This window comes from Histomonas meleagridis (assembly GCF_020186115.1).
Source record: "Histomonas meleagridis strain 2922-C6/04-10x chromosome Unknown contig_53, whole genome shotgun sequence".
Lineage (NCBI taxonomy): Eukaryota > Parabasalia > Tritrichomonadida > Dientamoebidae > Histomonas > Histomonas meleagridis.
In genome coordinates this window covers 235229-262585 of record NW_027150896.1, presented here as the reverse complement: position 1 = coordinate 262585, position 27357 = coordinate 235229, and the positions used below count along the sequence as shown (strand labels likewise).

Below are 27357 nucleotides of genomic sequence, written 5' to 3'. Positions count from 1 at the left end.
CCCTTTCGACCATTCTTTCTGCTTCTCAACAACTTCTCTTAATGCTTAAACCCCAATTTTTAAGCATCATTAAATACATTCCAGATTCAATTCCATTACCAAATTTAATATCATTATTTATATTACAAAGCAAAGCCATATTTGTTTTGTCCAAAATTGATCCTGACAATGAAATAATTCAATGTTTAATCCGAATCATATTTCAAACCCCACAATCTAATTCAAATTTCATTGTAAATTCAGTTTCTACGTTGTTTTCATTTGTCAAACAAGATATAGATACTCGCCTTGATCCTGTAATAAAAGTTTTTTCTGATTTTTTAGATTTTAAATATTTGACGAAATCTAATCTTCAATCGTTTACTTTATTTATTCAATTAGTTTACCAACAAATCGAATTAAAGCAAAAGAATAACAATGATATTATAATCAAATTTTGTAAATTTGTTACGAGTTTACTTCATTTTAGGAAATCAACATTTAATCAGTGTTCAACACGAATTAACTCATTATTTTCCATAATAAAAATATCAAACATTCAATCACCACTTAGGAATTCAATTGTTTCATTATTTATTTTTGCTTTTAACATTGGGTTTTTAGAAGTTGAACAACAAATTTCTCGAATAAAACTAAAAGCTAATGATCAAAACGAAGTTGTTAATATATTTGGAGCTTTATTATTTATTGGAGAAAGTTATTATCGATTAATAAAAATTTTCTCACAACTTTTAAAGACAATTATACATAATTTAGGTTATATAGGTAAACCTTTATTAGGTTCATTTGCTGCACCACTTGATATCCTTGATTTTAACTTGCTTTTAAATCTGTTTCGAAACGCTTTAATTATTATTATGAAATATAGAGATATACTTCAAAAAGCTTATAAAATAATGAAACTAAATCCAATTGATAAAATCTCACAACATTATAGATTATGTTTACAACAAATGAAAATAATGAAAACATCTGAAAGAGTTCGTCAATATCAAATACATTTTACACAAGAATTAATTAATTGTATAATAAGTGTTCCATCTTCTTTTGTTTTGATTATTTGGGACGATTTTTTTGAGAATTTTTTTGAGTTGCCTGAGAAAATTTTATTTGATCCTTGTACTTTTAAAAATGTTTTGTCTAATTCTAAAATGTTTTCATGTTTTATTGCTTCGTTATTACAATTTGCTATAATAAAATTTCAAAAAGGTTTTGATTTGTCACATTTAATTTTATGTTTACAATCATTATTCGAAATAACTGACGCTAATAATAAAATAATTGACTTTGATGGTATAGATGGTATATCTAAACAATGTTTAAGATTTTTAACTGCTTGTAAAGAATTAATTTATTCAACAAAATATTGTAAAGATATTTTAAAATTAATTTCTACATTTTGTAATTTCGTTGATATCATTTGTCCTAAAATTAATTTTTCAAATTATATCATTACTGATCGATTTATAAATTATATATGTATTAATTTAGCAAAAAATTCTTTTGATGAATTTTTAGATTTTATTTTATTTTGTATGAAAAAGAATAAAAATGTTTTAAAGTTAAGATGTTTAATTGATATGTTAATTAAAAATTTCGATACGAATTCTAATGAAAAAATATTAAATATATTAAAAATAGCTTCAAAATTAGATAAAAATTTATTTTTTTCAAATCCATCGATATCAAATTTATATATAAAATTACTTCAAAATATGAATAAATCTTCAATAGCTTCTAAACAAAACATTTTATATTTCATTAAACATATCGAAAGAAAACAATTCGAAAATATGAATATAACATTTGATTCATTAATGAATCGAAAAATCATCACTTTTAAGAACAATAAAAATTATTTAAATTTCGAATACAACGAATTTATGATATCATTAAATTCGGCTTTAAATAAACAACCGAATAATTTGTTTTTATGGGAAATATATTATGAAATTATTAAATCGTATAATTCAAAAGAATTAACACATGAAACACAAATATTTTTACATAATAGTTTTATGAATTGGCTTTTATATTATACGAAAGAAACAAAAATTGTTGAATTAAATTTAATAAAATTAACAACATTAAATTCGATTATAATAAATGCACATATAATTTTTGCGATTTGTTGTTGGTTTGAAAATCCGTCGATAAGTTTATTATCACATTTTTTAAGTATTATTAAAGATCAAGATACATATAAAGAAATAATTAAATGTTTATTATTAATTTTGGATTTAAAATTACATCCAACTAAATATTGTTTATTAAATTTATGTAAAGTTTTATCGAAAGAAGTTTTAGTTGAATGTGTTGAACCTGTTTATTTAAGTTTAATTGTACATAAATCTATTGTCGAAATGTATTCTTCTGAATGGATAAATGAACAAAGAGATGATCAAATTATGAACTTATCAGAATTAAATATTATTCCACGGAAACATCAAAAATTAATTTCTTTTTGTAGAGAATTAATTAAAAATACAGAAAATGATATTCAACTTATATTAAATATAATTAAATCTTCTTCTTATTTGTTTCCAGTGTTAGTTGCTTATGAATTAATATCTGAATATAATAACATTGAAGTTATTGATAAATTTGTTATTGAATGTTTAAATGAAAAGAATATTAACTTTGAATTTTGTTTGCCTCCAATCATTGGACCACTTTTTCGAATATATCCGTCACTTTTGGATAAACATTTCAATAAAATAAGTAAATTTTTACAATTAAATAATAATTTAACTAAAATGAATACTAAAGAAAAAGGCTTATTTTTAGTATTTATAAACCCTATAATACAAAATAATTTGAAATTTAATATTGATAAAAATGTATTATTTGAAGAAATTCAACAACTTTTAAATTGTCAACTTTCATTTTTAAAATATCAAGCTCAATTAATATTAAAAAGCTTATATAAAAATGGATCTAAAGAAATACAAAGTAAAATTTCAGTGATGTTTGAACAAAGAATTAAAAATGGTATATTAAAATGGTCATCTTTTATGGACAATTCATTTACTTTTTTTCCTATTTTTCCAAATAAATTAATATCTATCGCAATTTCTGATTTAGAAAACATTAGACACAATATTTTGCAACCACAATTTCAATCATCGAATCCAACTGAATTTTTTAGATGTATTAAATCATTATTAAATTTTATATCATCGAAATCAGTCATAAAATATTTAATTGATATTGATTTATATATGAAAACAGCAAATTTATTATTATCACTTAATAATTTATTCTCTTATTTAAGACATTCTATAATTGATTATTATATAATTTTATTTTTCACATTTTCATCAAAACAATTTATAATATTTTTTAATAATAACATTAAAAACTCGAATTTAATTTCATCTTTTATACCTTTATTACATCATAAAAAAATGAAAAAATTCATACGAAAAGTTGGAAATAAATTAAATATAACACCTGAAATATTAACAACAAATGAAATTCCAATTCAATCACAATTCTCTTTAGCAGTAATATCTACTTATATAATTAAAAAAGATGACATTAAAATGATAGATTCTATTCGTTCTGTATATTATTCAATGATTGATAATTATAATTCCGATTTTATCCAATTTAAATCATTGTTATTCCAAGAGATTGTTGAATATTTTAGTAAAAATCATTATCAAATATTTCTCCAAATTAGTTTTCGTTCATTTGAAATTCAATCACCACTTTTAACATCATTATTCATACAATTGTTTTCAACAATTAATGATTTCCCAATTAATATTTTTTATGATTTAAAATATAGTAAAGATCCTCTTATAAATATTTCATTTTTCGAAACATTTTTAGTTCCATATATTCAAAAACATTTCGAATATTCGGATCAATTAATTGATTTCATTTATAATAATTTCCCTGCTCAAGTTTTCCTTAATTTTGTTAATACTTTATATGAAACAAGAATTTTAACTAATCCAATTAATTATGATCCTTATGAAATATTTATTAACTGTGAAACAGATGAAATTAAAGTTAAATGTTTCCAATATTGGTCTTATGTTACTAAAGAAAATCATTTTTATGATATTTTTAAAGAATTTTCGAAGTATTTTAATGTATATTTATCAAATGAAATTCAAATTGTTTGTGAAAATTTAATAATTCCGAAAGAAGTTCCAGAAAAAGAAGAAATTTCACAAATTTTAATCAGTTTATTAAATCAATATTTTAGTTATCGTTCAATTTTAGCATCGATCATTACAATTTATATTAATAATCAAGAAATTTTCGAATCAATTAAATTAAAAGTTTGGTCTGTAATAGAAGAACAAGCTATAGACATTGAGAGATATATTAAAAAACCAATTATTCAAACATTTAAATCGACATTTGTTTTCTTAGCTAAAATTGTTACAATTAATAAGTTAACAATTAAAAGTGCACTTTCTCAATATTTAATATCATTTATTAATAAAATATTAAAATTTGCTAATGAAAATGAAGCACAAAAATGTGAAACACTTCTAAAGTTAAAAGGTGATTTCATGAATGGAATTAATTCCATTTTAAAACTTGGCGATACGTTTGGTCCACAAGAAGATTTTCCATCGATTTTCATAAATTTAACATGTGAAATGTATCAAAAGACGTCAAATCAAACAAATACTAATACAAATAATAATAATAATAATATGAATGAACAATTAGTGTTTGATATGTTAATTCATGTTCTTCCGAATTTAGTAAAAGTTATAACAAATAGTAATATTAATTTACCTGCTTTAGATAACTTAATTGATATGTTAATGAAAGCTGCAAATAATACAATAAATACAATGATTTGGCCAATAATTTATCAAACGATTTATTATTTAGTCGAATCACCGAATTATAAAACGAAAACACTTGAAAAGTTAAAATCGTTAAAGAAAAATGAAAATTTGAAATATTCGTTTCCAATTTTATGGAAATTTTCGGATGAATCATATCGAATCTCAACATTAATACCATTTGTATTAGAATATTCAAGAGGAATTAATATGACTCCAATCGATGCATTATTATCAGAGTCAACATTAGTATTTATATTTAATTATCCATATAACTCATCAATTCATTTTATTTTAAATTCTTTTGATAACGCTAAAAATAATTTATATGATAAAGGTAACTTAAATTTCGTATTAAAAGTTTTGTTTTATGGTTTAAAATCGAAGCGAGAAGATGTTTTCCTTCAAAAGCGTTTACTTAGTTATTTAGAAAATAATGAAATATCAAAATTATTATTAAAAGCAAAATGTTCTCAAATAGATAAAAATTTTTATGATTTACTTTCATTAAGAACTAAAGTTAATAATATTAATTTCTTAATATATAATTTCGAAGATGAAATAATTAAAGAATTATCCGAAATTCCAATGAAAAATATTATTAATGTTTCAAAAGAAAATTATTATCTTTTATCTGTTTTGATTTCGAAATTTACAAATTATAATAAAATTTCCGATATATTACAATTCGTAAGTTATCTTCCAATAAAAACTATTAATAAATTGTTTTATGATTATAAACAAATCGAAAATAATTTTTCGAATAATTATTTTATAAAATATAAATTCGGACTTAAAACATTTTATAATAAATCATTAAATAATTGGAATAATAATAATGAAAAAGAAATGAAAAAATTCCAATTTTCATCAATAATTAATACAAAACTATTTAATCAAATTAATAATATAATAATTGAAAACATAAATTTTTATAATTTTAATTCTTATATTGAATATTATCAAAAAGAACTTCAGCCAATAATTAAAAGTTTATCATTTATTACATCAGAAACAATTTTTTCATATTTAATAATTCATCAATTAAATTATTTCATTAACATTAATAAAGAAAAATCTAAATCGAAACTTTTTTCATTTGAATTAATACCAAACATTGAACCAATTTATCATGAAACATATTTAAACATACGTAAAAACATTATAAATATAATAAATCATATAATTGATGATAAAGAATTTTTAGATATAATTAATAAACGTGAAATTAATCATCACAAATTATATGAAAAATCAAAACAAACACATTTTATAACAGAAAATGATGTTAATGAATATCAAAAACGTATTGAAACATTACTTAATTCGATCAAATCAATCAATGACTTAAAGAAGTCACTTGAAATTAATCCGAAAAGTAGTTTTTCAATATTATATGGATATTCGATCATAAATGAAGCAAAAGGAATCTTTGAACATATTTACTCAGTTAATTCACCGATTCCATATAAATTTTCACATTTATTTGCGCAACTTGGTTATGATTCATTTTCGAACATTGTTCATCCTGCTTTTAGTATTATATGTACGGATAAATATAAAATTACATTTACTGATCAATTTTTCCTTAATGAGTTACAAAAAATCATTGAACTTCCACAATTAAAACATATTAAAACTCAAAATGAATATGAACAAAATATTATTAAACAAATTAAATCGAATTCTATTAAGAAATCTTATATTATTAAATCAGAAGAATTTTATAATGATGAATTCCAAGAACCTCAATATATATATTCTACAAATCTTTATCAATCAATACCAATACTTTATCAGAATTGTAATGAATGTATTATGGTTTCTTTATGTGTTTTTACTTCATATGAAAACAGTGAATTTGTTTCTGTTAATGTTCTTGGTAGTAATGGTAAAATTATTCCTTATATAATTACTTCTAATGAAACATTATCAATTCGAATGGCTTTGTTCTCGAGTTTAATTAATGACATAATAAAAAATTGTTGTTGTAATAAATTCCCATCAAAATTATGTACGTTCCCAACAATGGAAATTAATGATGGGTTTTATATATCACAAACTACTGCTGAACCTTTTATAAAAACATCGAAACTTAAGATATTATTTAATTATGAGGATTATTTAGATGAGAATAATGAGAAAAATATGAAAAATAAGTATAAAATAGAAAATAAAAAACAATTTTTCGAATATTTTTCAAGATTCGCTTCGAATTATTCATTGTTATCATTATTGCAAATTATGGTAAAAAATGATACTTTTAATCCTTTCGATTTTACTTTTGATGAAAAATGTAATGAAATTGTTGTAAAGTCATTAAGTAATTCACAAAGGAAAAAGAAAATGATTTTAAGATTATGTGGTAAAATTAGAAAAATGATCGATGATGTATTGTTGTTTGGTGATTTTGCTGATGGTATTAAAGAAAATGCAAAAATTTTCGCATTGAAATCAGCAAAAATTAAATTTTATTTGGAAAAAATTTTCGATATGAAAATTAATGTATACGAAAATGTGGAAAATTATGCGGAATTGGGAAATAATGATAATGAAGCGGAAGAAAATATTAAGGAATTAATAGAAAGATCTGTAAGTTGTACTTCTTCTATATTAATTCCATGGATATAATTTAGAATAAATGTTATATATTTGTTTATATTTTTTTAATATCATTTTATGCATTTTTTTGATTAAAAAAAACTTTTTTATTAACGAATACTGAATTAAAATTCTATTTTTGGTAGAGAGAATGATATAAATATTTATGATCATCATATCATTGTGGATCTTCATTAGGATGCAATTCATATTTTATGCCATAGATTATATTGATTAATATGATTTGATCCATGTGTAAAATGTTCAGTTTTGAAAAATTGTATTTAATAAAAAGTGTTAACAAATTTACATTTTATTTCAAAATTAATCGCTTATGATTCATCGTTGGCCTTAATAACTTCTAACATTTCATTTCTTACCAATATGAACTCTGCAATTTGGCTTTTATATTCCTCATCAGTTATTTCACTTTCATTGTTTTCTATCCATTGACTAATACTATCCATATTATTATCTTCAATTTTTTCTATTCCATTATTTCTATAAATTGTTATCAATGCCTTCATTCCGAAGAACACAACATCATATGAGAAATACGACTCAACAAACTCCCACAAGTACACATTCACAAAGTTATCAACGAATTTATCTATACAAAACATTGATGGATTTCCACAAATTAAAATCAAAATAAGAATTAAAAATTGCGTTCTTGATAACATATCAATTTCATCAAATGAATCAATTGCTTTTTCAACAAAATTTACTATTTCATTAGGAATAAAATGACTAAAGTAAATTTGTTGATTTAACAATAAAAGAGCATCAGCTAAAACATAATTATTTTTACTCTCAAGACAACTCAAAAGCGGATTTATTGGAATTATAATCAATTCCGTATTCATATAACGAAGTTGATTACGTAAATCAACAAAAAAAGTGGAATAATAAATAAAAATTGCTTCATTAAAAAAAACTTCTTGAAATACTTTATATAAATTACTTTGAATATAAAGTAAAGGATCAAGAAAATTGTTATTTAAAAAATGTTGTAAAATTTCTGATACATATTGGAATGAATTAACTGTTTCGATTTTATCAGAAATGGAATAAATACAATCCATAATTCGATCACATGTCTCTTTAGTGTTTGAAAGTGAGATATATTCTAATAAAAAAGAGAAAATTTGATATTGAATTTTTTGAAGTGATGTGTTGCGGAGAACGTTAAGAATAACATCAATTGGAAATTGCACAAAAAATCCTTGCGTAGTCTTGTTTTGGATGAGGATAACAAGTATTTTTATGAACAAATAAAGTTTTGGAAAATATATATTTTGGCTTAATATGTTTAAACATATTTCTATGCATTGCTTTAAAAGATGCTGACAAAAAATTGGTGAACTTTGGAGAAATTGAATTATGATTTTTGCTGAAATAATACCAAAGTCCGAATTCGTATAAATTCGTTGGATACAATGAAAGCAAATGTTAAAAATATTGGATTGTTCAAAAAATATATCAAAAGGAATTTGTTGGAATTTGCCCAAGTAAGAATTTATCTCTCTTAAGTAACGTAAGAAATATTCAGCAAAATTCTCAGTACAATTATTTTCCAAATTAAATAAAATTTGAGAAAATTCCGCTTTTGCATTTTCATCAAAAATCACCTCATCACCTTTGTTGAACCGCTTGAATTTGCTTTTTGCATTTGGTTTAATTGCTTTTGGTGATTTGAAGAGCAAAACACAAAACTCGCACTTTTTTATAAATTCTGTGATTCCCCTAAATATCACTTTTAAATAAACTATTTAAAATCGTCATTAGCCAATTTATCATACAAATTCCAATTCACATTCTTTACAACAAGTAAAAAATAATCAAATGATCAAAACATTGTTATATGTATAAAGATTCCAATAATAATATTTCTTTGTGCAGTGTTACCAATACATACTATTGAAAGTGCTTCATATATATATAGATCATCAGTAAATTTTTCAATAGCTATAACATTTTGGACATATGACTTCCAAAAAGCATATAATAACGCTTGTGTATTACATCAACTTGATGAGCTTGTTACATCTATAGCAGATCCTGGTGTACGGTGGCGTCAAAATCAAACTTACTTTTTCATATGGTACAAATATAAAAATATCAACATATTCATATTTGTTAAGAAAAGTTTTCCATGATAATTAAGTTCAATGCTGTAATATCATTATGAATTTATAAACTAACGAATAAATTATCTTTTTTATTATGGTAATACCCATAAAATATGTTAACATAATTTTGGATCACATTTATTTACATTATTCTAAAATGGTTGGAAGTCTTCATCCTTATGCATTCTTTCAACTTTTTCTACAATTTCATTAACTGATGCCACAACTTCCATTGGCATCCACATTGGAGGACCATCTTTAACATCAAAAGTAGCCAAATCTACAGCTGTAGCGCATCTTAAATTCACTAGGACATCGAACACTGCATTATAAAAATGCCATTCATTATCGATTGAGTTCACCAATCTCTGAACGAATTCTGCGTAAAAGTTTTGACACGGTTCAGGGCATAAAGTACTGAAACTATTCAAGAGAACGTTAGCGATCAAATTGAAATCTTTTCCAGTGAATTCCCTATGTTTCAAGAAGACGTCGTATAACAAGAGGACTAAAGTTGGAATAGCAGTGATATGTACACCATCTGTTAAAGATTGTACTAGAGGAGGGATTAATGTATTAATAAAGTGATCCAAATATTGTACATCAATTAAATCTTTAATTATATTACAGGCACAATTAGCTGCAGCTGATGCTACAATACTTAATTCATGACAAATTCCAGATGATAATAAGTTTGTTAAAACCGAAACATCACCAAAAGCTTTTAATGGAAATGTTGAAATCATTCTAAATAAAGAAGTAATTCCTTCAATATCTATAGGTCTTTTTAATATAGTTGATATATATTCTGCTTCTATTCTTTTATATAAATAATCTAAATCATCATGTGCTTCACATATGATTGAAATTGAATCAAACAATAAATAATTAAATGGTTCTTTGCTTGATAATATTTCATATAATTGTGTTAAAGGTAAAGCAATTTGTTCATTAGGTTTACATGAGATAATTGAAGCTATAGCTTTAGCGACTAATTCGAATTTATTAATTCCAATTATTTTATCAATGTTTTCTGTTCGTAATAATTGGAATAATGGCGCTTCGAAGTTAATTAAAGCGTTTTGTGGAAAATAACATACAATTTCTGAAATTAATGTTAATATAAATTCACCATAATCTGTTGGCGTTGGCGCTTGAAGTAATATTGATCCTATAAATGTATTAAAGATTTGTGAAATAGGTTGCAACAAGATTTGGAATAATTCTTCTGACTTACTTTGATATGCTAAAAAACAACAAATTTGAAACATTCGAATTAATGAACTTTCTTCTAAGTTCTGTATTAACATTGGTATCTTTTCACATAAAGCTTTAATTAATCCTAAATCCCCTTGAAGAAATAAATATGTATGTCGATGAACAACATAATAAAGACTTCGTGTCGCTTCTGTATGTAAATTCTCATCTCCACTTTCTAAACATTTCATTGTTACATCTAAATAACTTCGGAAATAATTAATGTCACTGAGTTGTTCACGTCCTCCATGTGATAAGACAAAGTTTAATGTCATTATATAATCAGTATCATTAGTTTGCGAATATAATTCAAGAAGTGGGCCAATTTGTTCTTGAACAATATTATGTAATAATTCAGGTGGTAATGTATCTTCAGCGACTCCAATCGCATAACATAATGCTATTGATGGTGTCTTTTTACGTAAAAATTCAACAACATCATTTGGAAACAAATAAACTAATGTATTCCAACAAATACGTGCAACTGTATCAATCATTTCATGTTCAACAATTGCAAGTGGTAAGACATTAAATAATGATTCATATATTAATGGTTGAAGTAATTTAATATATTGAAACACTGGTAAGTTAATAATTGGTGGTGAAAACAAATGCGGTAATATACATTTCCATAAATCTAAAAAAACATCGATTTGTTTTTCATCAGGAAAATTCATAAGCGTAACGCGTAAAGTTGTCAAAATGTCCTCTTGAACAACTTCGATTTTGTCAACAGAAACGTTTTTGAAGTCATGGTTAACGTCTATTTCGGGCACCATGCCGCTGATGAGGTATATGATAAATGAAGAATATCTGTGTAATACTTTGAGCGTTAGAAAGTGGTATGATGATGAATCTATAGTACTAACTGAGTTAGCAAAAAAGTGTATAAGTGTTGGAATGTAATTTGCCAATTTTGTATAATCATATTGATCAATAAAAATGGTAATAAGACACTGAACTGCATTGTTATGTGATACAGGTTGTGTTAGAAGTTGAAGTAAGGTGTCAATGATTCCAAATTGAAGATAATAATCTAAAGCAACGGTTTTAAGTTGTGTATCGAGAACTGAAAAGGCTGCAGACATAGAATCTTCTTGAGTAAGACCTCTGTTGATAGCCTTATTGATTTGTGGTGTTAATTGAAGAATAACGTTGAGTAATTTGGCACGGCGGGCATGTGTGACATAAATACCATCAGTAACAATCGAAGTAAAGTGATCTAAAAGGGTTAATTGGATTTTCGGAATAAGGTTAGGATCAAGTAAATTATCTACAAAATCTGGCCAACGTTCTGGAAAATCAAAAGCTCCTATCAGTGAAAGAATATCACAAGCGCTACTAAGAAGATGTGATTTTGAGTAGAATGTTGATAAATTGTTTGTTAGATAGTATCTTAATGAATCTTTAAACGTATCTGGAAGTTGATCCCATTTTTGAGCAACTGCTTCTTTCGTTACTACCAAAGAGTAGAAACGAGCGTACACATGTGTAGAATTTGTGAGGATTTTAAATGCGAGAACATATGATTCAGGACTAATTCTCCATTGCTCGATAAAATCTGCAGCTGCCTGTTCAACAGTAGGATCAGGGGAGATCATATATTGCTCTGCAAGTTCTATTTGTTCTTGCGTGTAGTTCATTCCCGAGCCCAGAAAAGGAATAAAATTACCCAGAAAAAATAACCCATATTGAAAAATCACGTTTCTGATAAAAGTGGCCTACTTTTGAAAGAATGAAAATTTTCTAACTATAGTTGCGAGGGCTTAGAACGCTACAATCAAATAAAAATTTTGAGTTCAAATTTTTGGCAAATCCGAATTTTACTTAAAAATGAATATTATTATTTGATGTAAATTCATACTTTTGGATAAAATAGATACTTTTTAATATGCTTTAGTCCGGAAATTATTTCCCTTTATTTTTGGTCGACCAAACTTTTTCAGAGGAATTCTAAAGTTTAGATTCAATCTGTCTACAATTTTGGTCAATTTAGGAGGGAAGAAGGCCTTCGATTTGTTTCATTCTTCAACCACCAAAATCGCCACCAAGTTTTGACATAATTCTACTTTTTTACTAATAGTTTTCTATCACATGTGAATAAATTCTGAATCATAATTTTGAAATTGAGCTTTAATCTAAAAATTCGAACATAATCATCATAATTTGTTTCCAATATTACACCAAAAAATTTCTTTAATAATTGGTAATTTCTCAATGAAATCTCACTAAAGTTTTCTTATTGGAGACCGTTTATTCAAAATATGCAGATTTGGTCATGTGTCACTTTTAGATATGGACTTGTGGATTATTATCACGACTTCAGCACTTCTATTAATCGGAATTTTATTCACAGCATACATGATATTCGGTAGATCGAATAAAAACAAAACAATATACATGGTCGGATTAAGTGGTTCAGGTAAAACAAAATTATTTTATAATGTTTGCGTAAATAAATCATATCCAACAATAACATCACAGGTTAAAAATGAATTTCAATTAGATGTTGGAAAAAAGAAAGTTCAATTTGTTGATCTTCCTGGTCATCCTAGAATTAGAACTGAAGTGTTAGCAGCCATCAAAAACGCAGATGCAATCATTTTCACCATCGATAGTGAGACAGTTCTTAGGGTTATAAATGATATTGCAAACTTTCTTTATGATATCTTATGTGTTCCAGAAATCTATACAAAAAGAATTCCAATCATGATCCTCTCTACAAAGAACGATATTCCAGGATCACGCTCAATTGATATCATCAAAAGTGAACTCGAACGTGAAATTGATGATATTCGTGCAAATCGCCAACAATCAAACTTCGTCGAAAATAACGAAAACATTTTCATTGGAGAGCAAGGTAAAGAGTTTGAATTTTCTCAATTGAATAATAATGTTCAATTTGCTACATGTTCTGTGGTACATGAAGATATATCAGAAGTACTCAAGTTCATTCAAGAAAATGCATAAATGACCTCAATGGAATAAACTAATCACATTACGTAAATCAATTTAATGATTTTTTAAAGAAACAAAATTTTTAAGATTGCAATTCTCATTGGGTATAGACAAGATTTGTTCATGATATAACATTTTTAGGTTTCAAGATTCTTGCAAAAGACTTTCATAAAAAAAATGACAATTTTAAATGTTCTTAAATTTTTTTGGCAATTTTTCTCCAACCAAAATGGAGCAAAATAAAAGCAGAAACCTGGTGGTAAATTTTAAGGCTTTTATAATTATTGAAATCATTTCAATCACCATAATAGTGCTAGAAGTATATATTTGCCATGATCTTTTTAAACTTCCAAATATAGTCTCATTTCAAAACCCTCCAACAATTACAGATAACAAAGAAGCCATAGAATTTACACTTCGCTTGGATCCAACTGACATTAATTTTCAATTTAATGGTTCTGGTGCAGCAGTTGATTATGAATTATCGAAATTTTGTGAAAATAAAAAGTGTAAAATCCCTTTAATTATTGGTGGAAAAGTCAAGTTTACACTTGTTAGAGGTTCTAAATTATTATATGAAGAAAATCTAGAACTTTCGGAACAAAAATTTTATTGTACATCAAATGACTGGTCAACTCGTCTTTGTGTTGCCCATGATATTTGTTATGGCTACGATATTTATTCGCTAACTTCACCATATCCCATTAAATTTGATACACCACTTTTAACACTTGGATCTCATGGAGCTCCATCTGACTTTCCACATGGTCGAATTCATAACTTCCAAGATCAAAGTGACCTCCTTGGTAGTCTTCCATATGTTCGAAACACCACCAATGTAATGTTTGCTGGATCAATGCTTGATCATGATTGGCAACTCTACTATGATTTCTTAATACCAATGTACCTTACCCTTACAGAAGAAGGTAAATTCCAAAAAGACCATCGAATTTTCTTTCCATTTTTTAATTCACGAAATGTTCCACACATTTCAAGTGCATTTTCTAACTACAAGACGTCAACCATTGGGATTCCGATGTGTTTTGAGAAGCTTGTTTTAGGGATGCATAAAGTTACAGAATCGAAACAATCGCCGAATGATCCACAATACGTATTCCCATCAAACGTTGACATAACGGGTTTTAAACGTATTATTTTCAACTTTTTCGATATAAACAGTTTCCCACAGAAAGATTCATCACACAAGAAAATAATTTTGGTTAATCATGAGTCACCACGAAAAATAACCAACATAGATGAGGTCAAGGATGCATTAAAAGAGATATATGATAATAATTGTGATATCGAAATTATTGACATTTCAGCAATGTCAGTAAAATCAAAAATACTTAAGATAGGAAATGCTGATGTACTTGTTGGTGCACATGGAAGTGCTTTAGCTAATTTATTATGGATGGAACAAGGTAAAACAGTAATTGAAATATTTCCTTATGGATTTAATTGTAGAAATTGGTATGAAAAAGCCGCGAAATTATCTAAAATTAAGTACATAAGCTACCATCCGAAAGATGAAAACGAACTTGTGACTAAAGATGAGTTGGATGAATATGCGAAGGAATGTTATAGCGGCAAAAGAGAATGTAATTCGCCTTTGTGTATACCAATATTGAAGGAAAAAGATATAAATGTAAACATAAAATCATTCATTCAGGAGATAAGGAATCAAATGAATTGACAATTGTTAATAAATGTTCAATTATAATTTTTATTATTATCAATTTGTAAATAATTTATTGTCACTTAAATTTCACTGTTTTTGATCTGCTGGCTGATTAAAATGATTAAACACTGGCGAAATCGTATTTTGGGCTCCAAATCAAAATTGACTGTTTATAATCGAAATATTTTTATAAAAAAATAGGAGCAGTCAAAATTTAAAAATTTGATATTTTTCATTCTAAGTTTTAAACATGTTATCTATGGTATTTTATTTGAAATAAGATGTTTTGTATATGTGAATAAAAGCAAAAGCAAATTTCTTCAATATCTTTATTCGAATATCATCAAAAAGATTTCTAATGAGTAAATGCAATCAGATAAATGATATTTGGTTAAAGAAATGCATTAACTATATTTACTTGGACACATTTGTTGGCTGTGCGTACATAAGAGGCTGCATCATGAAGTTTTGTGGAAATGCACAAGGATACATTCGCCAGTAATAATACGGAGGGGAGAAACTCATTGGGTACGAAACATTTACGATTACAAGCGGAGTTTGGAGTGGAGATGAATATGGCTGCGGAGTGCGTTCACTCTCTTCGAAATCGGCGGCGCTGTATGAAACTACGTACGACTCAGAGAGTTGGACAGTGGGCCGAGATGTTGGTGTGTCCGCTTTAGCTGCGCTTAATGGCGGTGATGCTATAGCTGTTGGCTTATTTTTTTTAACAATATTAGATCCTAATGATATTTGATTATTTCCACTAGCTCATGGATTAACTGAGTTTGGTTCTCCCCACTGGGGGAATTGCTTGATACACTTCGGGCTTCATTTTTTTTGATTAGAAGTTTTTGAATAATATGAATAATATCTAGTATATGGACGTCCGTATGAATAATTGCTATTGTAAAAGTTCTGGGGCTGGTTGCTTGTTTTACTGATTGAGCCCCAGGCTGAGGTGGTTCCAAATGACATTTTAACGTTTACGAAACATTGCTATGCCAAAATTTTTTTTTTACAAATCAATCTAGAACCAGACTGGGGCAAAGCCTTATCTCTTTGAGAGGATAATAATATTGTATTCATTTAATATGCGAATGAAAAATATTAATTTTTATATTATTTGACTCAAATGAAATGATGTTTGCTATCAAATAATATTTTTCTTGATTCAAAAACATTTACTTCATAAAAATTTTTTAATAAATATCGAAAGTTCTCTTTCATTTCAAAAGTTACAAATGTTCAAACTCACCAAAACAGCAAATAAAAACAATGGCGGGATGCCTTCTTTTGCATCCACGTGCATTTCCCATGGGTCCACTCTTCGAAACATAGCCTGTACTTCATGTGTTTTATGATCGACCAAAATCGCATTCTTTATACTTGGCTTTGCATATCTTCCACCAAAGTCAAGACTCCACGTTTTAGTTTTTGCATCATAATCAGGTTCTTTGCTTACAAGCATAAACGCTCTTGTCCCATCGTTCGGTGTCCATTTGGCTTTGATCGCTTTCGGTTTTTTCCCACCTTTTGAATTGTCAAACTTAATTTTGAGTAAAACATCGGAGCCGCTCATGAGTGTAAAGTTGTGAAAATGATGTGATGATGAAAGAAGATAATTATCAATCGAGGAAATGTGCGTTTCGGATCCTTCAGAGATGGGAACGTTCTTAAGCTGGTGCTTCTTCCTCATCTTGCAGTGATAGAGATCGTTATCATCAAGAGAAAATTCAAAGGTAACCTTGGAGCCAGATGGCATCGAATTGACGCGGCGCATGCACCTGTAATTGAGGAACTCGGGAACATACTTCGGAACGTCATCTTCTGATGTCTCGCGTTTACTCTTCTTTGGAGAATCCTTTGCAGGCTTTTTCTTGGATTTTGCATCACTCTTCGCAGGTTTTGCCTTAGTGTTGCTCTTTGGCTTTTTATTGGATGTTGAATCGCTATCTGATGACGACTCCTTTACAATAGGTTTCTTGGCATTACCTTTGGATTTTGTGTCAGGACTTTTGTTTTCGCTCTTTGGTGGTGGCTTCTTTGCAGCAGGCTTTGCTTTGGCATTAGCTTTTGGCTTTTTGTCCGAAGTTGAATCGCTATCTGATGAAGATTCCTTTTTGACTGTCTTTGCTTTGGCTTCAGCTTTTGGTTTTGCACTTGGAATTTTCTTTGCTGGTGATTCCTTATCAATTGGTTTTGCTTTGACATTAGCTTTTGGTTTTTTGTCGGAAGTAGAATCGCTGTCTGATGAAGATTCCTTTTTGGCATTACTTTTTGATTTTTTGTCAGGACTTTTGTTTCCGCTCTTTGTTGGTGGCTTCTTTGCAGCAGGTTTTGCTTTGGCACTAGCTTTTGGCTTTTTGTCTGATGTGGAATCGCTATCTGATGAAGATTCCTTTTTGACAGGCTTTTTGGCATCACCTTTGGATTTTGCGTCAGGACTTTTACTTTCGCTCTTTGGTGGTGGTTTCTTTGTAATAAATTTTGCTTTATTGGCACCTTTTGATTTTTTGTTGGAAGAGGAATCACTTCGTTCGCTATCTGATGAAGATTCACTCGCAACAGGCTTTGCTTTGGTATTACCTTGTGGCTTTAAATCAGAGATTTTGTCTTCTTTCTTTGTTGGCGGTTTCTTTGGAACAGGTTTTGTTTGGGCATTGGTTTTAGATTTCTTACCTGAGGTTGAATCGCTTTGTTCGCTACTTATTGAAGATTCGCTTGAGCTAGATTCTTTGGAAGTGGAATCACTTTGTTCGCTACTTGTTAGGAATAGACTAGAATCGCTGGTGCTAGTTGAATCGTCTTCTTGATATGAACTTGAATCACTTTGGTAGCTGCCTGATTCGCTCATGTTCACTTTTGAATAATCTATCGTATTTTGGAGTACCCCAAATTTTCTCCACCAACACAATAACAAAACAGGAAATTTGATATAGTTTTTGAAAGAAGAGGAAGAGCTACATAAGACTATATGTCACTATGTCACTTTAGAGCTTACCGTTTTGTTGAATTTTATTGGTTTTTATTAATAAACAGCATGCTGGTCTTTCATTTGTTAATTTGTATTTATGTCCTAATTTTATGGAAAGAATATGAAATATTTTAAACAATTTATTGCGTCTGTTGAAAAATGTATTGTTTTTAAGATTTCATATATCAATTTATTGGATATTGAATTGGATAAAAATATCACATTCAATACTAAACTCGAATACATCTCAAATAGCGAGGTCACTTAGTTTCACAAATACAAATCATTCAAGAGAAATATGATGCGAATATATTAAACCAAAGAAAGATAAGGTGAAGGTGTGAGGTCGCGCCGTTTAGCGCCGATTATTGAATAGTTTATTCGTATGAATTTTTCGTAATTGAATAGGAGGTTAACAGCTAATTCTGTGGGACAATGTTTGGTTTTGGTAAGTAATTTTCCTCCTTTATATTGGTTTTTTTCCCCTATAACAATGTTTAGGAATGAGAACATGACTTTAGATATTTTTGCTCAAGACTAAAAGTTGGAGAGGTTTATTGACTACTTGTATTATGTTCATGAGAATGTGCTAACAACACTTTTTTTCATCATTAGGTTCAATCCTTGTTTCTGCCATTGCTCTTGGGCCTAAAGCAATAGCAATTCCTGAAAAAACTAGGTCGACGTTTTCGCCTGTTTTTGCAGAAACTTCACTGTATTTATAACCACGATTTTCACACCATTCAAATGCCTTATTATAATCAACTGTTCTTGATTCTTCAATATCTGATTTGTTACCAACAACGCAGATTATGTGATCTGGTTCAGCATTTTGCTCAAAAATTTCGATCCAGTTTGGAAGGGCATCAAATGATTCTGTGCACGTCAAGTCAAAGACAGCCACACAACCAACTGCATTTTGAGTATACAAACTTGTGAAAGTTTTGTACCTTTCTTCTCCTGCTGTATCCCATATGCTAAGTGTAACTGGGCCTGATGGTGTTTCAATTTCTTTTGTAATAACACCAGATCCAACTGTTGGAGCTGTATTTCTTCTAAACACACGCTCACTAAGTCGTAGAACAATGCTTGTTTTTCCAACACCTGAATCGCCAAGTAAAACGACTTTTTGCCCAGTTGTTTCCTTTTCGATGCTCATATAAAGACGTTTGTACATTCAAAGCTTTACGTTAAGAACGATCATCAATAAGTTCAACCGCTAATACAACGAAACCGCCAAACCAATTAAAAAACGGTTTGAACAAATTCTAAATTACTTCACATATATGTTCGCTTGTGTTTTTCTTGTTCTCAGTTTATCAACAATTATTGGCATTGATATGGGAGAAAGTACAATAAAAGTAGCATGTGGTTCTCAAGGAAGACCTATTCATATTGTTAAAGTTTTTGATTCATCTTCTAAGTTTCCTAATTTTATCTCTTTTTGGGATAATCGTGATCACTCAAGAAGCTTAAGACCACAAACATTACTAAGTAACGTTGCTTGGGAATTTGGAAAAGAAGCTCGAAATTCCTTATTAAGATATCCAGATTCAGTTATAAAAGGAAACACTTTTAACAACAAACGATATTATGATTACATTTATGGGTACGAAATAACAGCATTAAAATTACTTCACATTATAAATAAGGTAAAAGAAGTTGAAAGAATTAATGATCAAATTGATGTTGTTATAGCCCTTCCTCCATCAACTTCAGCAATCGAGAAGAGTTTCCTCTACTCTGCCCTTACAATAGCCAAAATCAACGCAATTCAATTTGTTCCATCAACTTTTACTTCATCAGCTGTTTATGGGAATGAACACTTCAAGAGTTCACAACCAAAAACCATTGGCTTTTTAGATATTGGTTCTAAGGGAACTCGATTTACAATATCAAAATTTACACAAGATACAGTTGAAGAAATAGCATCATTTTTTGACGAGTCAATTGGAGGCAAAACAATTGATGAAAAGTTTGCCGACATGCTTTCAGCACGTTACTCTATTGATTTAAGGCAGTCTCGTGACTACGAATCATTTCTCGAAAAGGTTCATCAAGCCAAAGAGAAACTATCGGAAAAAACCTCCGTCACTTTTTCTTTTAATGGCAGAACGATCAATGTCAACAGAAAAGATCTTGACTCTTGTTTAGGTGATATTTACCAATTTCTATATGATGCCCATAAATCTATCGAAGAACTAAATATAAGAATGGATTCAATTGAGGTTGTAGGAGATTCCACAAAATCACCACTAATTTCTTCATGTATCAGTGCAACTTTTGGTATTTCAGCTCATCACACACTTGACTCATTCTCAACAAATGCAAAAGGCGCTTGCTATCTAGGTGCTGCACAGAAGAACATATTCTTCACAAGTGGAAAGCGAAATTTACAACTAATTCCAAAACTTACTCATGGATCAACACTTAGATCTCAATACATTAATGACTTTGTCATCTTTGAAAAAGGTGAACCCGAAGCTACCGAACGTCAAATTCAAATTCCTGTTCATACTGATGAAGTCTTTCATATTGTGGATAAAGCAAGTGGCGATGAATTCCTAAGGTTTGCTGTTCCTACCAATAGGTATCAAAATGTTGATATCTCTTTCATGACGAACTATTTCTTGATGCCCATTCCAAACGCAGCAGCTCTATCGTCTAACGGCAACCCACTCAAAATTGACTACAAAACGATCGGCTGGGAAGTCACGAGCGAAAAACTCGCTGATTCGCAACGTCGTGTTGATTCGCTCGTTAGCAATGGTCGAAGTGTTCGCCGTTGCAAAATTGCACGCGACTTTGGTATAGAACTTGATGAAGCTTCAAGTTCAGTCAAAGGATTTTCAATTAGAAACATTGCAATTAGGTTCCTTATTTCATATTACAAGGGTTGGCTCGAAAAAGCAGTCCGTAATTATAAAAGCTCTGAACAAATCGAATTTAAGGCAAACAAGTTCAGAAGAATATATGAATTTCTAAAGCCGAAAAAGAACGTTGACGAAGATGGAAAACGTCGCCACCTCATCGAGAGATATCACACGTGGATGACTACGTGCGAAATGCTCGGATGCGCAACATATGACATAAGGAGATGGGAACAAAGAGAAATGGACACAGCATCGAATGATGAAATAAGAAGTAAGATAAGGGTGCTGAAGGAAATGGCACTGAGGACGCAAGATGATCTGTAAGAAAACATGTGTTTAAATAAAGAGAAAATTAGTTATGAAGTAATACTTAACTTTCCAATTAGAATGGTGGCAATGACATATTTCAGTATTGAGATTAATTTCTCTTGGCTTCGAAACACATTTTTTAATTTTCGATAATTCTGAAATCTGCTTGAACAAATAACCTCTCAAAAAATTTCTGTGCTTAAGCAGTCACGCAAACAAAAACCGTTATGATGAGCAGAAAGCTTTTCTTTGAAGTGTAAACTAAATGTGTTGATCAAAATTTTTTGAGTACTTTTCTTGTGTTGTCTGTGTTATTGAAGAAAACAAAATTTTATGCATGAGAAATATTTTTCCGTTTTAATTGATTCTTTTATTAATTTTGTGGTTCCCAGTTAGCCTTACAAAGTGGGCATTCTTGTGATGTTTTAGTCCATTCCTCGATGCAATGAACTTGGAAAGAATGCTCAATAAACGTTTCATCCATATTCGTGTATCTATTTCATCAATTTTTCTGAAACAAACAAAAAAATTTCATAAAATACATTTTCCTCACTGATTTTTTGTTTTTGATCCAAATCATTTAAAAAACATCTCATGTTTTAATTTTTTAATCCACTAAATTTCAAAATTTTATGCTCACGATTCATTATTTATATCTAAATTTTGAGAGAAGACTTTAATATAACCAAAAAAATTTAGAGTAATCACATTCATAATAAGAAAAAAGAAATGAATTAATTCCAATTTTTGGTAATTATAATCTATAAAATTCTTAAATTCACACCAAATAGATAAAATTATGAAAAAGAAAATTCGTTGCAAATTGCTTTATTAAGATCGCGCTAATTTTTTAGTTTCTTTTATTTACCTCATTATTCGCAATATATTCACACGACTTCAAAAGGATCATTACGACAAAGAAGACCACTCCATAAGTTTTATCATTTTTCAGCGTCTTATGGAACATAGCAACCTCATCATCGGAAGACATAATTGCAGAGCGGATATTTGTCTGCTCATTTTCGACAATTAGCATTCCGGACTTTATTGTGAAATATCCCCATTTGTTCTCGATGAGGAAAAGAAGGTCATGTGCAACGACAAAAAGAGCGCACAATGCACCTCTGATCATCAGTGACGCCGGTGAATCTCTGACTGAGAAGTTGGTGAGATTTTTTTTATCGTATGTAATTACAATCATGCCAATCAAATTTGCTAGGAAAAGAATGATGGATTCAACAAACATAACACGATTGGATGTCTTGGATGAGTATATGTGAAGGCCTATGGAAAGAAATGTGGTAAATAATATTTGCCCTAATGAGGCCCACCCGGAAAGCATGTAAAAAAGACTTGGGAAAACAAGAATGAAGGCGCCAAGGATATAGAAGAATTTGGGTGAAAATTGGTGGAAATCAAAAAGGGTCATCGCAACCATAACTGCTGTACATGTATACATATAAGGTTGATTCTGTGTCTTACTGCTAGAAATTTTGCCGCATGAACATGGAGCTGGTTGATTAATTAAATAACGAAGAATAGAACAAACTGTGTAACAATACGCAACACGATGGAACAGAGATAAAAGAGTAAATCTTACGATGTTATATAACCTAAGTGACTTTCTGTATAATTGCTTTGATGAAAGCTCAAAAATAAATGGAAGTAAAGTTATCAGAATAATAATAACAGATGTAAAGATTGCTGGGTAAACTATATTGAAGAATGTCTGCGTAAATTCTCTAAGGGGGCCATAATCCTCAACGGTAATACATCGATTAAGAATATTTCCGTTGATATTGTCTACGCACACCATTTCTATGCTGTGGTTATAACCGGCAGATTTGAATACAACGAAAAATTATAGTTCTGAATTTATAACTTTTTATATGATTTACTTCGGGAAAATGTTATCATTTCACATACATCTTTCCATTGTATTTAGATTCGATTTATTGATAGTTTTCATATCTATTTCACATCTAAAACAAAATATTTCATTAAAATTAAATAAACAAAAAATTATATATATCAAATTTATTATTATAATATAGGCTTCAATAAAACCTATTTGTGCTATTCTTAGTGTTAATAAGGTCTAAAGACAAAAGTACACTTGACCAACCAATAACATAAGGCAAAATTCTTATTGGTAATATTATTGGCTTTCGACCCAGAATTCCATAGTTTACACGATAACCGTTGCAGTTATAAACGTTCGCCCATAGTAAACCTTTTGATCGTTCTTGAATGAAAATGAAAATTTTTACATATTTAAAGTCATCAGTGATCCTAAATTCGGATATTCTTTTAGAAGGGTCCAACCAAACAATCAATACGTCTGTTGATTTTTCAGTTAATGAGAAAGATATGTCATATCTTGGATGTTTAATTTTTCGAATTTCTTGAATAAAATGTTTCAAATTATTCTTTTGAGTGTACCCATATAATAATATTCCAATGTTTATTCTAAATTTCGGTGAATTGTTTGATAGAAATGAATATCGTTCTTCAGTATTTAATGCTGGCTCAACACCATCAACAGATAAAAACGTGGAATTTAACAGATAAAGTCGCGAGTTGGATATACAGTTTCCTTCAGTTTGAATTTTATATGATGATGAGTTTAATGTATTGAATGAGTCAATATAAATTTCATTTTCTTTGATTCGACAATGATGAATTCGATTGTTCTTAGCGATGTAATATTCGACATTTTCATTTTTGTTGTTTTTACTTTTATCGTTTTTAGGTGTTTTATTCTTTTGATCATTATAATTGATATTATTACTTTCCCATCTTGTCTTTTGGAAATTCAATAAGAACAAATCAATATTATTCGCTATTATAGCGTTTGATTCTTGAACATGATGTGATAAATGATTTATAATATCATAACATTTGTTAAATATTTCTTTTTCTTTGGTAACCGTCATCAAATCAATCAAAAAGTTGACAAGTAGCCTTAACGTCTCACACAAAACGTCAGCCAATTTTTCGATAAACCTGTCAATTTCGTCGAGTAACATTTTGAAAAAGTTTGGGATTTTCTTAGAAATTATTTCAGAGTATTGAATTAATATTGTTAATTTTTGAATGAAGTTCAAATTGTTACCAAATTCATCCAAAAATATTTGATAAATAGTATTAAATTTAGTTAATTTATAATTTTGTGTTTCATCAGAGAATATTAACCCTAATAATAAAAGGAAGAAAATATTTTCTATTTCATCCTTATTTTTATTCTCTTCTAAAGGTAAAAGAAACCAAGAACTTGAATTCGAAATAATTTTTTCGATAATTTTATTTTTATTCTTTAAAAACATTGATATTAATATCGAAGAAGTTAAAAATGATATAATTATTGATATTTGTTCTTGATTAAAAGTCGGAATATTAGTAATTGGTACAATTATATAATTAATTAATCCAAGTGATAATGGAATTACTTTTAAAAATGAATTTATCGAATAAAATATTACATCGACTTCAGTTGATTTCTTTTTTAATTCTCTTTCTAATAATAATATATAATCTTTCGACATTTCATAATTTAAATAATTTAATTCATAAGCACTTTCGATAAGGTTTGAAACAATTTCCATTTGTAAGCTGTTCCACTTTTGCTGTAAACTTCTCAATAAATAAGGAATAAAAAATTCGTAAATGATTTCAATGTTCTGAACACAAAAATATTGTGAAATTTCATATAATGTATTAGAAAATGAAGAGCTAACAATGCCATCAACTATAGGGTCGCATTTTGAGAAGAACTTATATAAAAATGACTTGATGACGTCAATTGACCAATTAATTTTTGGGAAATTAACAAAATAAATTTTTTTGTTTTCGAAAATTATATTTGAAGTTGAACGAACATGATGAAACTCGAATAGAATTGGATTATTTACGATTTCTTTTTTCTCTAATTCATATAAACGTAACGAAAATACAGTTGCTAATTGTGATGATATCTTTTGCATTAATTTTATTGTCGATACTTGATTTTGTTCTTCATTAAGTTTCGCTTTCTCTAAAAATGATACAAAGACGTCCATATTAAAGTTATATTTGTCTTGATATAATAAAATCGAAAGAAAGAAATCGATCATAAATGGAATCATTTCATGTTCTTGTGAACTAAATATATACAAAAAAATGTTTTCCGCTTTGTCCTTAAAGAAATCTAAGTTTAACACACTGCAAAATAATGCATATGTACGTAATAGTTGCGCCATTAAGTGATTGGATATGTTTTCGATTTTGCTATTTTTGCATATTTGAATTTGATTAAAATAAAAATGGATGATTAGAAAGCTGATATTCATCAAATCCATATAGAAGGTGGACTCTGTGGGCGATAAAAGAAGTAAAAATTGAGAAATTGAGGAAGCTGAGAAATCTGGAAGATAGACTGAAAATCGATATTCTTCGCGAATGGGCTCATTATCATATGAACAGATGGACCTGATCGGAAACATATAGAAGAAAAAGTTGTAAAGAAGATAAAAGGTTTGACGATCTGTGCAATGTTGGAGACAGTTGGCAATAGATGAAAAAATACCTTCAAAATTATGAATGTGTAATTTGCCGTCGTCATCCGTGATGAATATTTGTTCTTTAGTAAAATTATTGTTGCCTATGACATTGACTATTAATTTGACAAAACGAAATGCAATTTCCTCACGAAGATTACGTACATCTTCAGCGGCGCCTTTGTCAAAAAAACGTGGTAAAACACATATCCCAATGATTTTCCACCAATATTGAAATTCGCTGAGATCAATTTGATTTTCCGCTGTTTGAAATAACAATTCACATCGCTTTTTGACGTCATTTTGGGTAGAACCATTCTTACTTGTTAATGGACCTTTAAGAAAATTTGAAATTTCATTAAAAATAGGATACTTAATGGCACCTATAACATTGACCATGGAGCACCACGCTTCGTTCTTAAGCTCTTGGTCACAAGTCATTCCAAAAAAAGTCGAATAAAGTGATAGAACTTGTCTAAAATTGTCTATGCTCAAATCTCTTCTTTGAATAACCTCGTCCCTCATGTTGATAATGTTTTTCAAAATAGATGACTTTGCTGAATTTCTTCCCCACCAAGATATCTTGTGACTAGAAGATGGTGAAAAATAGCTTGAAATTTCTTCACCATATTTTTTTATGATTTCATCACCTGCAGTTGCATTTGTTGAATTTTTTTCCATGATATTTGTAGCTTCGAATTGAATCGATGGAGTTGTATTACAAAAAAACTGCTCAAAAGCATTCAAAAATTTTCATCAAAAGTTTTAAATTGATAAACTTTTCAAATTATCGACTTTTTTGAATACATGCAATTTACAAAAAAAAACAGAAATTTATAACTGTGCAAAATTCCTGAAAATGCAATAAAATAAGAATATTTTTCAGATTTTATCATTGACACTATTTTATTTGTATATAATCGAATATTATATTTGATTTAAGTGGCTATTATGTCAAACTCAATGAGTATCTTAAGATATGTATTAATATTAAAACAACACATACGCTCATCACTTTCTCGAGGAAAAACACACACGTGTTATCTTATGCGGTTATAACCATAAAAAAGAGTTTAAAGTGTTAGAATAACCACATTTTGTTGGGGGATCTTTTGGTCGATAACATTCGATAGGCATCGATTTGAATTTCACGACGATGAAATGGTTATAAATTTCTGTTGTCACAATTTTGGCAGGATGTCTAGTTTTTTCTGTGA

The 27357-nt window shown here is 28.5% G+C and overlaps 7 protein-coding genes across 7 annotated transcripts; 3 read left to right on the top strand and 4 right to left on the bottom strand.

Annotated features, from left to right (window-relative positions):
• Positions 1–9702: 9702 nt before the first annotated feature.
• Positions 9703–12450, bottom strand: GO595_007459 (exportin1 protein; the record flags this gene model as incomplete). The annotated part of the gene is made up of 1 exon (XM_067920925.1): positions 9703–12450. The coding sequence occupies one exon, from the start codon at positions 12448–12450 to the stop codon at positions 9703–9705; it is 2748 nt and encodes a 915-aa protein (XP_067772369.1).
• Positions 12451–13102: 652 nt separating this feature from the next.
• GO595_007458 (Signal recognition particle receptor subunit beta) lies at positions 13103–13777 on the top strand (the record flags this gene model as incomplete). The annotated part of the gene is made up of 1 exon (XM_067920924.1): positions 13103–13777. The coding sequence occupies one exon, from the start codon at positions 13103–13105 to the stop codon at positions 13775–13777; it is 675 nt and encodes a 224-aa protein (XP_067772368.1).
• Positions 13778–13994: 217 nt separating this feature from the next.
• GO595_007457 (uncharacterized protein) lies at positions 13995–15461 on the top strand (the record flags this gene model as incomplete). Its single annotated transcript, XM_067920923.1, has 1 exon — positions 13995–15461. The coding sequence occupies one exon, from the start codon at positions 13995–13997 to the stop codon at positions 15459–15461; it is 1467 nt and encodes a 488-aa protein (XP_067772367.1).
• A 399-nt stretch (positions 15462–15860) lies between these two features.
• On the bottom strand, positions 15861–18303 carry GO595_007456 (uncharacterized protein; the record flags this gene model as incomplete). Its single annotated transcript, XM_067920922.1, has 2 exons — positions 15861–16212; positions 16724–18303. The coding sequence occupies 2 exons, from the start codon at positions 18301–18303 to the stop codon at positions 15861–15863; spliced, it is 1932 nt and encodes a 643-aa protein (XP_067772366.1).
• Positions 18304–19012: 709 nt separating this feature from the next.
• GO595_007455 (small GTP-binding protein) lies at positions 19013–19600 on the bottom strand (the record flags this gene model as incomplete). Its single annotated transcript, XM_067920921.1, has 1 exon — positions 19013–19600. One exon carries the CDS (start codon positions 19598–19600, stop codon positions 19013–19015), a length of 588 nt encoding a protein of 195 aa, XP_067772365.1.
• Positions 19601–19709: 109 nt separating this feature from the next.
• Positions 19710–21620, top strand: GO595_007454 (dnaK protein; the record flags this gene model as incomplete). The annotated part of the gene is made up of 1 exon (XM_067920920.1): positions 19710–21620. One exon carries the CDS (start codon positions 19710–19712, stop codon positions 21618–21620), a length of 1911 nt encoding a protein of 636 aa, XP_067772364.1.
• Positions 21621–22455: 835 nt separating this feature from the next.
• Positions 22456–23421, bottom strand: GO595_007453 (uncharacterized protein; the record flags this gene model as incomplete). Its single annotated transcript, XM_067920919.1, has 1 exon — positions 22456–23421. One exon carries the CDS (start codon positions 23419–23421, stop codon positions 22456–22458), a length of 966 nt encoding a protein of 321 aa, XP_067772363.1.
• Between the last annotated feature and the right edge of the window lie 3936 nt (positions 23422–27357).